This window comes from Bufo gargarizans, chromosome 5 (genome assembly GCF_014858855.1).
Source record: "Bufo gargarizans isolate SCDJY-AF-19 chromosome 5, ASM1485885v1, whole genome shotgun sequence".
Taxonomy (NCBI): Eukaryota; Metazoa; Chordata; class Amphibia; order Anura; family Bufonidae; genus Bufo; species Bufo gargarizans.
In genome coordinates, this window is record NC_058084.1 from 86,973,375 (window position 1) to 86,989,341 (window position 15,967).

General features: G+C 41.6%; 1 protein-coding gene across 2 annotated transcripts in view; it reads left to right on the forward strand.

Moving 5' to 3' along the window:
* CPQ (carboxypeptidase Q) overlaps nt 1-15,967 on the forward strand; it is a 492,137-nt gene that overhangs the window by 42,162 nt on the left and 434,008 nt on the right. For both annotated transcript variants that reach the window (XM_044293689.1, XM_044293688.1), the window contains exon 2: nt 13,619-14,072. In XM_044293689.1, coding sequence (XP_044149624.1) covers nt 13,643-14,072 — 430 coding nt within the window. In that variant the 5' untranslated portion in view covers nt 13,619-13,642. The remainder of the gene's footprint in view (nt 1-13,618; nt 14,073-15,967) is intronic.

Consider the following 15,967-nt stretch of genomic DNA (forward strand, 5'->3'; position numbering starts at 1 on the left):
ATCTGTAACCGTTGTGCAAAGTGGGCACAACACCAATATGGGTTGGGTAGCAAGACCAAGGGTCGGTGCAGCCAATGCTATCTTAGATTTTCAGGGGCAGAGGCCGGTCCGCCAAAGGAGTAATAGAACTGTAGCGCAAGAATGAGCGCACCAGTTGGGTCTCACTCTGAAATGATAGCAGGCTGGCACAGAACCATGACCAGTTTGTAGAACAGTAGAACTTTTATTTGATATTTCGCAAAAAAATATCAAATAAAAGTTCTACAACTCGGTCATGGTTCTATACCTACCCGCTATCACTCCAGAGTAAATATTGTTCAAGTAGAATAATAAAAAAATACATTGTTTAAATGAATAAATAAAAGCCTAAAACTTTTTGCAAAAAAATTCACCCCCTTTACTGTGATACCCCTAAAAAAAAAGTGTGGTCCGGACAGTTTACTTCAGAGGTCACATAATTAGTTCATTAAGGTTCCCCTGTGTACAATCAGAGTATCACATGATCTGTCACATGATGAGAGTATAAATTCACCTTTTCTGAAAGGCCCCTGAGTCTGGAACACTACTAATCTAGCAACATGAAGACCAAGGAGCCTCCAGACAGTTGTGGAGAATTGTATATCACAGTTTGGTTATAAAAAGGAAAAATCACAAACTTAGCACATCTGATTGTGCACCATAAAATCCATTATAACATAAGAGAAGGCCATCCACAAAAATCTCACAGTCTGGGCAAGGAGGATATTAATCAGAGCCTTAGTAAAGACGCCAACAATAAGGCTGAAGGAGCTCCAGGGAGCAGGGATGGAAGTATCTGTCCATAGGACCACTATAAGCCTAACAACCAACAGCGTAGATGGAAGTATCTGTCCATAGGACCACTATAAGCCGTACACTCCACAATGGAGATTTCTGTCTATAGAAGTGTCCAGAAAAAAAAATCCATTGCTTAAAGAAAAACATAAGAAAACATGTTTGGGGTTCACCAACCAGCATGTACCAGACTCCCCAAACACATGGAAGAAGGTTCTCTGGGCAGATGAGACTAACATTTTACTTTTTACTTTTTTGGCCATCATGGGAATCAAAATACTTCCCATCACCCTGAAAGCACTATTCCCTCAGTGAAGCATGGTATTAGCAGCATGGTATTTTCATTATCAGGGGCTGGAAAACTGGCCAAGACTGAAGGACAGATGGATGACAGTAAATGCAGTGCAATTCTTGAGGAAAACCTGTTTCAGCCTGTCAGTGAGTGGGATGAAGGTTCACCTTCCAGCAGGACAATGATCCTAAACATGCTGCTAACGCTAAACTGGACGGGTATAAGGGAAAACTGCTTTGGAATGACCAGGTCAAAGCCAAGGCCTCAATCCAATGGAGAATCTGTGGCATCACTTGATGACTGCTGTACACCAATGCAACCCCATCTAACTGTTTTGTCTGGAAGAATGGGCAAAAATCCCAGTGTCTAGATGTCCTAAACTGATAGATACATACCCCAAGAGACTTGCATCTGTAATTGCATAAAGATGTGGCTCCTCAAAGTATTGACTTTCAGGGGTGAATACTTATGCACATTAAAGTTCTCTGCTTCTTTGTCATGATCGTTGTTTGTGTCGGCGTAACTTCACATCTCCAGTACCCTGATCCGGCAGGCTGTTCTGACAGAGAATAGCCTGCCGGAGTTCACTAGATCCAGCAATAGACTATAATAGGATCGGCCCACTTTCCGGAATGAGTGCCGATTTTCGGGTGAACAAAAATGGTTGCATGAGCTTATAATTGCAGCCATTACAATATAAAGCACCTTTTCAAATAGTCTTTATAAAAAATATCATACTGTTTTGTGTCCAACTTCTATCCAGACCTATGTTTTTCCATGGTAACAGACCACAAATAAACTGTGTGGTCTGATCTTGCAGTCATAGCTCCTTTCATCTGTCCACTATTTCATTCTAGTCTGCGAAAAGGAAGGAGGGGACATGTGGAAGGATCAGATGAGACAGTTTGCATTAATATCATCGAGACGCATAAGTATAATAGACGACCCATAGATTTTCCAGGGTTCCTTTTTCATAGAATGATGATCTGTAATATGTCCTTGTACATGACCCATGCCCTGATAGCTGTAGCCTGTCTAGAAGTTGTAGTTTTGCAACAGCTGGAGGGCCGCAGGTTGGGCATCCCTGTCCTAAAGCAATATTATTTGTGCTCGTAATCCCAGAGATGAATTAAAGCAACGAGAGCCAGGCTGAAGGCTCCTGGGTTACATACACGTATTTTTATATACATCTCTAAGCCCCTTAAATCTCTGTAGTATCAGATAGAAAACGCAGTCTCATCTACAACATTCTTGCCGAGGTAAATTGATATTAACAGAATATACGCTGCTGGAGGGAATATATCCCATTATATAAGGCCCTAGGTTGTAATCACTTTTCCGTTTTATAGACTGTAATCCTGTGGCCTCACAGTTTAGGAATTCACATAAATGTGGTCAGAGTATCTGTGCTCCAATTTCACCCTTTACGCGGCCATTTTTCTCATTCCAGCTTAGTGTAATCATGGAAATAAATATCTGTTACTCTGCATCACATTGCTTCTGCCTGCAAACACTGTCCATGACCTGCAAAAGTTTACATACCGTTCTAGCAAATAAGCGATTTCAGATGAGTTACACTTTCCTGTTACAAATTCGTACTTTTTATGGATAAACAGAGCAATAGGCAATATGCCCACCTTCACAGCTTGCTCCAGAGTTGTCGCCCAGCTAGTTTCATGTAATTAGTCACTTGAACCTCCTGTCACGGACGTTCCTGTGGCAGGTACCAGGAGATCGGAGAGACTGGCAACTCGTGGGTTAAATTGACAAGTTCACTGTGGATCTTGTTGTGTCTGTGTTTTGGTGAATGCCACACCCCTTGCTTCAGGTGTTGCTTCTTGGTAATTTACCTTTTCCATAAGTAGCCGCTTCTCACTCTTGGAGGTGCGGTTTATAGATTTTCTTCCTGCCTTCTAACTAGCTGGACAGTTGTACTCTGTGGTGCTTCTGGAGTGGCCAGTTTTCTACTTTCAGATAAGTCTCGTCTTTTCTTATTGTTTTGTGTTTGTTATATTCCCTGTTGTTTGTTTCTGGGCCTGAGACAGAGACTTCCATTCGTCCATCTGGAGAGGAATGGGTTGTCTCTGGTCCTAACCTCATTCCAGGGCCTTATAGGGATATAAGGGCCTAGGTATACAGCATATGAATATTCCTACCTTCAAGGTCTATTCATATTGATAGGTAGTTAGGGCCCGGATTAGGGTTGTTTAGGAGGTGACCTGTTCCTTCCCTAGTTTCCAGGCTCAGTTACTGTTCCCCTTCCCTCCTGTGTTTAGTGTGAAGTTTTTCCCCCACACTGATCGTGACAACTCCATTTTGTGGTATAAGACTATTTCGGTATACTAAACGGTCATTAGACCAGAACAAAATCCTTTTAGGGGTCTCTAACTAGTAATGTGACAAAATAAAATTAAATATCTTTATTATAACTTAATTTATACTGAAGAAGTTAAAAAATAAATAAATAATAATTTGTTTTAAAATTGACAGTGAGGCCAAATATCTTGGTAGCTACTAGTGGTTGCTAGCGGCAACTGAGGGACTTATAGCATCTAAATTATAATGCAGTCACCAACAGGTGCTATATTTCTGTAAATTCTTCAGGTTTAATAATATGTATGATTGATCCACCACTAAGGCCTCTTTCACACGAGCGTGTCCGGATGCGTCCCGGTGCATTGCGACAAACCCGCGCGAGTAGGTACGCAATTGCAGTCAGTTTTGACTGCGATTGCGTTCAGATGTTTAGTTTTTATCGCGCGGGTTCAATGTGTTCTGCATGTGAGTGATAAAAAACCGACTGTGGTACCCAGACCCGAACTTCTCCACTGAAGTTCAGGTTTGGGTTAGTTGTAGTGTAGATTGAATTATTTTCCCTTATAACATGGTTATAAGGGAAAATAATGTAAGTAAAATAGGGCTGGAAGGGTTAAAAAAATAAAATATATAATTTAATTCACCTTAATCCACTTGTTCGCACAGCCGGCATCTCTTCTGTCTTCATCTGTGAGCAATAGGACCTTTGATGACGTCACTGCGTTCATCACATGGTCCATCACATGGTCCATCACATGATCCATCACCATGGCCTGCATCCGTTGCTCCGTTCCGTGGCCCCGCAAAAAAATAAAATAACATGTCCTATTTTTGTCCGCGCTTTGCGGACAAGAATAGGCAGTTATATTAAAGGCTGTCCGGCCCGTTCTGCAAATTGCGGACTGCAAAACACACAACGGTCGTGTGTATGTAGCCTTATTCTCTTTTACATTGTTGTATATTAATGTAAAACCAATACCATTACATGTGAATTCTGTGTATCAACATTTGTGTCATTGATGGTATTTAATAGAGAACCAATGTTTCAAAAAAAAAACAAAAAAAAAACAAAAAAAAAACCTCTGCTGGAACAGCCTGCCGGAGGTTTTGGACAGTAGTGTGAAACTAGCCTTACATGAGAAATCTGTGCATTTTCTAGGATTTTTGTGTGGCTCTATTTCATTAAAATTAATTGAGAATTGACTTAAGAGCTGTAGATTAAAGTGGGAAGGAATTTCGAATTTAGTGAGCATTTTCATTTTCTCAGTACCATGAGAGAAGATCTAAAAGCATTATCACGATAACGCTGTAGCTGTAGAGATTAGGATAATGTGAAACAAAGCTTAATGGGTCTGTGTTTGACTTTTTTTTTTTATTAAATCCCTTTTCTTTATATTCCATAGGCTTTTATACTGTATGTGGGCAGGTCACTATAATGCATTGTATCTGGGAAATGTTTGGCACTATATGGATCTTTTATGGCAGTATGTGGGTCCCTTTTAGCTCCGGGCACAACATTAGACTGTGAGGACAATGGCTTTTTAGGGCAAAGTATGGCGTTCTCCAGACACAGTCTTAGGCTACTTTCACACCAGCGTTTTTGCTGGATCTGTTACTGATAATACAACCGGATCGTTTCATAACGGATGTAGATTGTTGTACTATCTGTAACATACCCAAGATAGATCCGTCATGAACTCCAATGAAAGTCAATGGGGGACGGATCCGATTCCTATTGTGTCGGATAGTGTCAGAGAAAACGGATCCATCCCCGTTGACTTGCATTGTGTGCCAGGACGGATCCGTTTTGCTCCGCATTCCATAATGGAAAGCAAACCGCATTTGGTATTATATGGCTCCAGTATTGCACCATGCAGGCTTTGTTTAGCACTTTGACAATATAACGCTGTGGAGGCACCAGCTCTATGAAGAGAAAGTATGGTGTCTTGCAGACACCATTTCACATTGTGAGACAAGAACTGTAGTCTACGGCACAATCAACAATCGCATGACTTCTTCAAGGAAGAAATAAAGATGCAACCCACACTGTTCCGGAATCCTACAAGGGTTTACTTACCAAGTAAAGTATAGAGGGACCGCATCCATCTGGGTGTATGCAATAATCTTCATTACTTCAGCAACATCAACATCAAAACGCATTTTTTTGACTCGAAAAAATAAAACTGTGGTGGAATTGCATTTTTTTCCCCATTTCCAATCCATTTGGATTTTTTTCCAAACTCCCACTACATTTTATGCGAGAGTTAATAGTGCCTTTAGAAAGCATAATATGTCCTTCAAAGAAGCAAAATACATAAATGATGGCTTCGGGAAGTCCAAGAGTTAAAAATGGAAGCACAAAAATGGAAAATTACCCTGGGTAGAAAGTGTTAAAAGGATTGTGTACCTTTGCGGTGGGAGTTTGGCAACCCCCCTCCTCTTAGGCAGACCTGTGAATGAAGGTATACTTACCTCCTTCACCCTATGGCCTCATCTGCCCCGCTGGGCTCCCCTTTTCAGGTCTGCCCAGTAGGATTTGCCCCCACCCTCCCAAAAAAAAAGTCTCTGTTTATTTGCAGTCTTTAGCATATGTTTATAAAATTTTTAGGAACTTCGCAGTATAGCATTATGTAATGAATTGTGTTGTATATATGCAGTACTGGTCAAAAGTTTTAGGCTAGTGTTGAAAAATGCTGCAAAGTAAGAATGCTTTCAAACATAGTTTATTTTTATCAATTAACAAAATGTTAATGAACAAAAGAGAAATGTATATCATATTAATATTTTCTGTGGCCACCCTTTGCATTCAAAACTGCATCAATTTTCTAGGTACGCTTGCACAAAGTCTCAGATTTTTTGGGGATTATAGTCAGGTGTATGACTAACCATTTACACCAAACAGGTGTTAATGATCTTCACTTCCATATTTAGGTTGAGAAACAGTCATTGACTAAAACAGAAGCATCTGTGCAGGTGGCTTAAAACTAGGTGAGAAACAGCCAAACTCTGCTACAAACCTGAGGTTGTGGAAGACAGTTTAATGTCACAGGTCATACATGTGTCTTTTTAACTGCATGTCGTACGGTCCTACCTATAGTGTATGTACCTTTGTTCCAAAAGTCCCACTTTTGTCTCGTCTCGTCCACAGAATATTTTCCCAAAAAGCTTGGGGGTTATCAAGATATTTTTTAGTAAACATGAGACGGGCCTTTGTGTTCTTTTTGGCAGTGGTTTTTGCCTTCAACTCTCCCATGACTACCATGGGCTTTTTTATTGTTGAATCATGAACACGGACCTTAACTGAGACAAGTGAGACCTGCAGTGCTTTAGATGTTCTGGGTTCTTTTATGACCCCCTGGATGAGACATCAATGTGCTCTAACTTTTGTATTTCGGCCACTGCTGGGAAGGTTCACCACTGTTCCATGCTTTCTCCATTTGTGTATAATAGTCCCAATGCCTTAGAAATGGCTTTGTAACCTTTTCCAGACTGATTGATGCCACTTTCTTTCTTAACTGTTCATGATATGTTGCTTTTTGAGGTCTTTTAGCCTACTTCGTGTAGTCAGGTCCTATTTAAATAATTTCTTGATTCTACAGGTCTGGCAGTAATCAGGCTTGAGTGTGGCTAGTGAAATTGAACTCCGCTTTTCAAAAACGTTGGTTAATCATAGTTAATTCATGGGGGTGGCAATTATTATTTTTTTGCATAGGGCCAGTTTGGTTTTGGATTGCTTTTTTCCTTAATCAGTTAAATAATCATTTAGAAACGTTTTGTTACTTTTGTCCGATATTTAAATTTTTTGATCATTTCAAACATTTTAAGTGTGACAAATGTGCAAAAACAAAAGAAATATGTAAGGGGGCTTATACTTTTTCACAGCAGTGTAGCTGTTTGTTACACTAAGCACTTAATTTCTTTCACATTAGTGGCGGTTCATTGCAAGTTTGGGGCTGCATATCATTAAAAGGAGTTGGGGATTTGGTCAGGATTAATGTCCCCAATGCTGAGAAATACAGACAGATACTTATCCATCAGGGAGACTTCTGATTTGGTTCCAAATTGATTCTGCAGCAGGACAACAACCCCAAACATACAGCCAATGTCATTAAGAACTATCTTCAACGTAAAAAAAGAACAAGGAATCCTAGAAGTAAAGCTTTGGCCTCCTGAGAGCCCTGATCTCGCCATCATCGAGAGTCTGTCTGGGATTACATGAAGAGACAGAAGGATTTTCAGCAAGCCTACATGCACAGAAGATCTGTGGTACGTTCTCCGAGATGTTTGGAACACCCTTCCTGCTGAGTTCCTTCAAAAACTGTGTGCAGGTGTACCTAGAAGAACTGGTGGTGTTTTGAAGACCAAGGGGGTCACATTAAATATTGATTGGATTGAGAATTCTCTTTCGTTCATTCACTTTGCATTATATATTTATATTCATTGATAAAACATGAACGGGTAACGCTTCTACTTTTGATAGCATTCTTACCTTGCAGCATTTTTTCCACACTTGTCTAAAACTTTTGTACCTGTGCTGTATCCCAAAGTAAAACGCGTCGACTGTTTGCTATTTCGGTTTGCCAGTCCCTTGCTGATGTAGCAGCTGTTTTGTATTCAATGATTAAATACTTCAAATAAGCGTTACCCTCCTGTTACAGTTTGTCTATCTGGTTCAGTTGTTTTCTTTCACTAAGTCTGATTAATATCTAACTGGGAGAATATGTGCGGATCAGCAGATTATCTTCCCACTGCATTTATTTACAAAGAATCGGTTTCCTGATTTTGGAGGTAGACGACAGATGCTCGGCCTGTAAATATGGGAAATGTGTGTGCGATCCCTGAGTACCCTGACTAGACATAAATACTTCAGAATTAAATTCATTAATGTGTACACCAATGAGTGTATAACCTCCCTGACAGCGACTCTTCAGCAGGATGTCCACTAGGCCAATGCAAATAAACTGAACCTTAACGTAGGCTCGAAACGCGTCAACAGGAAGCGACATTGTGTGGATTTTAACTGAGGAAATAAAATTCAGTTTTTAACATTTATGGCGCTGGACCTTTTGGCTAGCCCCTGGATACTGTCTGACATGTATAGCCAGCTTTATCCTAGTCTTTGAGACTTGCAAGGGATATGCTGGCTTGCTGCTAAAGCTTGGGATACAGGGATGCCAGGTAGAATGTCTTTCTCAGGTCTTAGCTAAAAGTGGTTGTCCCACCTCTGGGGCCCGCACCTACCCTTAGAACGGAGCCCGTAAAGTGGCGGAGCGTGCCCCAAGCATGCGCAGCCACCCTCCATTCATTCCTATGGGGGCGCCGAAAATAGCCGAGCAACTGAGCTCGGCTATTTTTGGAAGTCCCTTTGAAATGAATGGGAAGCGTATGGTGCAAGCATGGCCACCGCTACATTCACTTCGCAGGCTCCATTCTAAGTATAGGCGCGGGTCCCAGAGGTGGGACCCAAACTTATTAGACATTGGGGCATTTCATTGCATACATGACAATACATGGCTCCAGAGATCTCCACATTCACTGCTCCAATTGCTCTGCTAGATTATATGCAGCCCGGCAGCTCAGGGGAGTGTCCTTTCTGCTGCAGCTCTCTCCCTCTAACTGCCACTGTTTGTAACAGAACACAGGACTGGTGGCAATTGAAGATTTAAACTGATGGCAGTCAACCAGCTCAGTGAGATGTACAAAAGAAACCAGCAGGTGGCGCTATACAGATCTATTTTATTGAGTAGCTCACTGGCTAAACTACATTTTTAATTACATGCAATTGCAAAAGTATTCAGATCCAGGAGCTGGTTTGAAAAATGCAGAATATGCTTTGTGACAGAACCCCTTTAAAGGGGATATAAAGGCTTAGAAAAAGAGGGCTGCTTTATTCCAAAAACAGTGCCGCAAGTTTGTTTGTGGTATTGCATCTCAACCCTATGATTGCGGCCAAAAAAGATACTGGTCAGAAACACAGAACAGGTGCAAATCTTTCCATGATGCCTGTGAAGCCTCCACTTCTTGTCTTGTCTCACAATCACTGGTGGAACTCGCTGACCAAAGCACCTATGTGTGAACTAGTCCTTAGGCCACTTTCCCACTGTCAGTATTTTTGCATAAGTACTGGTAAGCCGAAACCTGTTTGATCTGCAGGAAAAAAGTATAAGGCTACATGCACACGACCGTATGTGTTTTGCAGTCCGCAAGTTGCCATGACATCCGTATGCCATCCATTGTAACAATGCCTAAAATGGACAAGAATACGACATGTTCTATTTTTTTTTTGCAGGGCTACGGAACGGACATACTGATGTAGACAGCACACCTGTGTACTGTCCGCATTTTTTGCAGACTCATTGAAATGAATGGGTTCGCATCCTATCCGCAAAAAAAAATGAACGGACATGGAAACGGACAACGTTCGTGTGCATGTAACCCTATGGAAAGATTCTGTGTTTCAGATCCACTGGTTTTTGCTCACAAAGGCTACATGCACATGACCGTATGTGTTTTGCGGTCCGCCCAAAAAAAGGATGACGTCCGTATGGCATCTGTTTTTTTTTTTTTTGTGGATCCATTGTATAGGCCTATCCTTGTCTGCAAAACAGACAAAAATAGGACATGCTCTATATTTTTGGGGCGGAATGTAACCACGGACAACGGAAACGGAAATGAAACGGTTGACTATGAGCATTTTTTATCAGCTCCATAGAAATGAATGGGTCCGCATCCTATTTGCAAATAAAAAACGGCACGGACGCGGAAACAAAATACGTTGGTGTGCATGTAGCCAAATACTGATAAAAATACTGATCAGATACGGACTGTGTGAACGTGGTCAGTGTTTGGTCTGTTTGTAAGCCAAAACCAGGAGTGGAGCCTCCACAGAGATGAGATGGGCTGTTCTGCGCTATTGACCCGCATCTGGTTTGTAGGAAATCATTGATCAAACACTGATGTGCGAATTTGCTCGAATGAATACATTGGAGAAATTGAAAAAAAAAAAAAGCAGAAGAAACATTGCTGCATAAAGAAAGAATATGTCAAATGCGAAAAATACACTTGATGGAAAGATTGAAATAAAAACCCTATTTTGTCCTTCATACTTGTGTCATAGCCAGCATTTTAGCATTTTTGAAATCAAACCCTACAAGAAATCCGATGGCTTGTTTTTCCACATTTGGCAATCGGTAAGTGTAGAAAATACGGTGGCATCCGGAATTGGAAGTTGCAGGTTGCAAGCGCTAATGATAGTCTGCTCTCATGAGATGTTGTTGCTGAGTATACAGATACAGACCGTCTTCTATTAGATCTGTGCACAGAGAAACATAGAATCTTCTCTTCAAATGCAGTCGAGATGTCAGGAACAAACTTCAGCCACAAACTTGTATTTACTTTTGAATAAAGTTATTTCTCAGTAACGTTAGAAATTCTTCCCGAGGGGAGAAACAGAAAAACGTTGGGTTTATTTTCCGGTAGGTTCAGCCTCTGTGTTATTTCCTACTTGCTGTTTAGGCTACTTTCACGCTTGGGTTTGTAATTTCGGTATTGCGGATCCGTTTTGATTTAGCACATCAGGATGCATACGTTCCATTAGGATGCGGTTGTGTGAAATCAAAACAGAAAAAAACCCGAATCTGGCACTAAATACATTAAAAGTCAATGGGTGGCGGATCCGTTTTTTTTTTGTCTCCTAAAAAAACTGATCCATCACCATTGACTTTCATTGTTTTCAGTGGCGGATCTGTTTTGTTCCGTTTTTAAGACTGTACAAAAAAAAGTTGGTGGTTTTGTGTTTGGTCAAAAAAACGGAATCCTCTGCCGGATCTCAATACCGAAAAAAACACAATGCAAGTGTGAAAGTAGCCTTAGTCATAGCCTGACAACCTGGAGGCCTGTATGTGTAGCATGAGTGACCTTGTCAGACTTCTGTGGTTCAGACATCTTGACGTGATGCTGCCATTTACCGGCAGCGCTTCCCTCTATTTTTTAATCATGAAGCTTTGAGTCAGGAATTGTTCCAACACTATGGACGACGTATGTAATATATCCTTTGGCACTGTTGGGTATAATAGTTGTGTGTTTTGTGATTATTTTGTTTTAGTCCATGTACTTGGAGCCTTGGAGTCCCTGCAGCTCCATAACACAGAGCCATGAGCCTTATGTGTGCCCATGTATGGTGCCTCCAAAGGTCACCATATTGAGTACTCTCCGTAAAAGCAATGCTTCTGGGGAAAAATAATTCCGTGATGTGGCATACGATGGAGAGCAGCCAGTAGGCTTATTTCAAAAGCAGGTGGCGGGGAACGGGGCGGCCGGCCCGTCTCATTTACCATTTTTTGCTTCTGTTTCAGGCGTAGAAAAAGGTCTAAATGTAAGCCAGTTAGGAAGCTGTCTTACAATTAGAACTGGCGCCGAAGTTATGGAGAGATGGGCACCTCTAAATAACTTTGGCTTATCCTCCACCAGCTGTGGGGCTTTATTAAGACCGGCGTCTAAAATGTCGGTCTTAATAAATGTGGCCCAAAGTTGTTAGATCTGGAGATGCCAATTATTACACGCCAAGAAGTTTTGGCATCGGTTCACTGTGTCCCCACTTTTTACTCCACCTTGTCAGAGCAATGTTAGGGCTTGTTCACATCTGCATAGGAGACTCAGTGTTGGGGCCTCTGTTGAAGATTCCGCCAAAAAAGTCCTGCAATAAAAGCAGACATCTGAAGATAACCCATTATAGTCAAAGGGGTCCGCTCGGCTTCATTCATATCAGCGAAGTCCCGGATGCAATAAGTAAAATAACTAGTGCAGATGTAAACGTAGGTTTACACGCTTACTGCAGCACACATCATAACTGGTGTCCAATACCAATGGCTGGCTGCAGAGGGGATGTGCCCCCCATTTGGGTTACGTGACCCAGTGACGTGACATATGTATAGGGGACATGTCACTGAAGTGGCCGCGTGACACGCTGAAGCCAGCTGTTGACTCGCGGAGACCAGAGTGCGGCAGCAGCAGGGCACCTAAGGAGTCGGAACTCATTGGCGGAGAGCAGTTAAGCATGCTTACCTCTGCAGGTCTGGAGATGTGGGGCGGATCTGGCAGAAAGGCCTCTGAAGATGAACAACCCCTTTAAAGATTCTGTTACAGCAGTTGTTCAGTCCATGGTGCCCTGCCTGTCCCTGTTTACATCACCAACATGCTGCAACGTTCAGGACATGCAACGAAGCCATTGATTAGCCCCTCCACACTGACAGGCAAGTGTGCATGTAGTTTAAAAAAGGGGCTGTAAATGTAATTGGGCTTTAAAAGGATTTTCCAGGATTTTTTAACTGATGACCTATCCTTTGGATAGGTTATCAGTATCTGGTGGGGTTCTGACACCCAGGACCCCCACCGATCAGCTATTTGAGAAGGCACCGGTGCTCACAGTAGTGGGGCAACCTTCTCACAGCTTTGCCTAGGCCATGTGACGTCACGCTTATCAGTCGCATGGCCTAGCCGCAGCTCAGCGCCATTCAAGTGAATGGGACTGAGCTGTGATACCAGACACAACTGCTGTACAATGTATGGCGCTGTGCCTGGTGAGCTACTGAGAGCCCCGGTGCCTTCGCAAACAGCTGATTTGTGGGGGTCCTGAGGTGAAACCCCCACTGATCAGATGCTGATGACCTCTCCAGAAGAGAGGTCATCAGTAAAAAAAAAAAATCTTGGAAAACCCCTTTAAATCCTGTATACAGGAGTGGCATATGGTTTGGCTTGGAAAAGTACTATAAAAAGAAGTCAAAACGTCATGTGGAATTGTACATGGTCCACATTTGGCTGGAATAACTAGAGCACAGTACTGTCTTCTACTGAAATATTTTTGTATCTTGGCCTACTGGTGAGGCAAGTATGTAGACATCACCCGGAAGAGCCACTGGTCGAGCGATGTTGCTCTCTGGAGTACAGCACATTGCAGCCAGTGATTGACATCTCATGGCTTCATTGCTCTAAAGCAGAACCTTTGTTTTTGAAGAGGCGTTAGATGCAAACGTGCTATTTTATACCATAAGCAGCTGCCATAATGTTAATTTAAAGCTTGAACAACAACCCCCCCCCCCCCCCACCTTGGGGATCTTGGTATCTATTGCAGATTTTTAGCATTATATATGTATTCGAGACTAATTCTAGCAAATTCTGCTTTTCTTCTTTATCCCACAGGAACGCCTTCTAAAAAGAAGTAAAATGAAGCCTTCTGTATGGACAAGTGTGCTTATGCTCTATGTTCTCTTAATATGTGTAGAGATCAGCAGTCAACAAAATATCAGTCCCCGGAAATTAGAACAGAGAAAGGCGGAGGTTGCTGGCTATAAAGATATCGCTAAATCCATTATTAACCGTGCCGTTTATGGCAGCGCTCAGAACAGATCCTATGAAAGGCTAGCTCTATTTGTTGACACCATTGGAAACAGAATCAGTGGTTCCGATAACCTCCAGAATGCAATCAAGTACATGTATAAAGCCCTACAAGACGACAAACTGCAGAACGTGTCACTAGAAGCCGTAAAAATCCCACACTGGGAACGTGGAAAGGAGTCGGCTATGATGATCCAACCACGGAGGAAAAATCTGGCAATACTGGGACTGGGAGGCAGCGTTGGAACCCCAGACGAAGGTACAGTACAAGTTGTTACTGGAAAAACCCCTGTGTCTGTGTGTGTGTGTCAGACCAAAAGTTTGGACACACCTTCTCATTCAAAGAGTTTTCTTTATTTTCATGACTATGAAAATTGTAGATTCACACTGAAGGCATCAAAACTATTTTTTTATTTTTTTATTTTTTATTTATAAAGGTCTTTATTTTGACGCACCACAGGTAGGGGGGGGGGGAGGGGAGGGTTTCTTAGGGAATTGGGGTTGGGGAGAAATTGTATCCTTTCTTCTATTTGTAATGTTTTGATATATTAATTAATAAAGATAATTAAATTAAAAAAAAATAAACACATGTGGAACTATATACATAATATATATAGAAATATATATATAGAAATCCCACTTATTAAACATGACAGGGCACACCTGTGAAGTGAAGACCATTTCAGGTGACTACCTCTTGAAGCTCATCAAGAGAATGCCAAGAGTGTGCAAAGCAGTAATCAAAGCAAAAGGTGGCTACTTTGAAAAACCTAGAATATGACATATTTTCAGTTGTTTCACACTTTTTTGTTATGTATATAATTCCACATGTGTTAATTCATAGTTTTGATGCCTTCAGTGCGAATCTACAATTTTCATAGTCATAAAAATAAAGAAAACTCTTAGAATGAGACGGTGTGTCCAAACTTTTGGTCTGTACTGTGTGTATGTATATATATATCCTTCTAATAGCTTTTATTTCCATACACACAAATGCATTGGGAACACTACACATTTTATTCCAAATCAAAACATGAAGAAAAATATATCAAATTTGTGTTGTTCCTCTAAAAAAATTGAAGTAAAGTGAATATTAGACTTTTAAAAAAAATAGCACTATATAAACTGAAAAATGTTTGAAGATTTTGCTTTCCTTTGAATCACTAACTAATATTTTGTTGTATAACCACTGTTTCTGAGAACTGCTGGACATCTGTGTTGCATGGAGTCAACCGACTTCTGGCCCCTGTGACCAGGTATTCCAGCCCAGGATGATTGGACTACATTCCACAGTTCTTCTCTATTTCTTGGTTTTGCCTCAGAAACTGCATTTTTTATGTCACCCACAAGTTTACTATTGAATTAAGATCCGGGGATTGGGCTGGCCACTCCATAACGTCAATCTTGTTGGTCTGGAACCAAGATGTTGCGTGTTTACTGGTGTGTTTGGGGTCGTTGTCTTGTTGGAACACCCATTTCAAGGGCATTTCCTCTTCAGCATAAGGCAGCATGACCTCTTCAAGTATTCTGATGTAGTCAAACTGATCCATGATCCCTGGTATGCGATAAATAGGCCCAACACCGTAGTATGAGAAACATCCCCATATCATGATGCTTGCGCCACCATGCTTCACTGTCTTCACAGTGTACTGCGGCTTGAATTCAGTGTTTGGGGGTCGTCTGACAAACTGTCTCCGGCCACTAGACCCAAAAAGAACAATCTTAGCTTCATCAGTCCACAAAATGCCTCTTTAGGCCAGTCAATGTGCTCTTTGGCAAATTGTAAATTCTTCAGCACATGTGGGACTTTGCGGGGGCTTCTTTTCAGATAGCTTGTATATTGTAAGGATCGCTCTCTCTGCTTGGGGTGGTGATGACAGACTTTTTATCAAACAGGTTTTTTTAACCTCAAACGGTGCTTTATGTGTCACACAGCACATCAAACTTCCAAGTTTGGCATCACTTGGCACGGTTAACACAGTTCCAGTGTCACACCACAAAAATAAACAAACCTTGCCCGTCTAGGCTCTCACTAATACCACACTTGCCTATCTCACTATAGGTCGCTTCACATAGCCATACGGTCCAGCAGCCTCCTGGCTGTGACCAACATGACAGATTGGGGTCTCGGTCCATCAGTCCTCCTGACTGTCA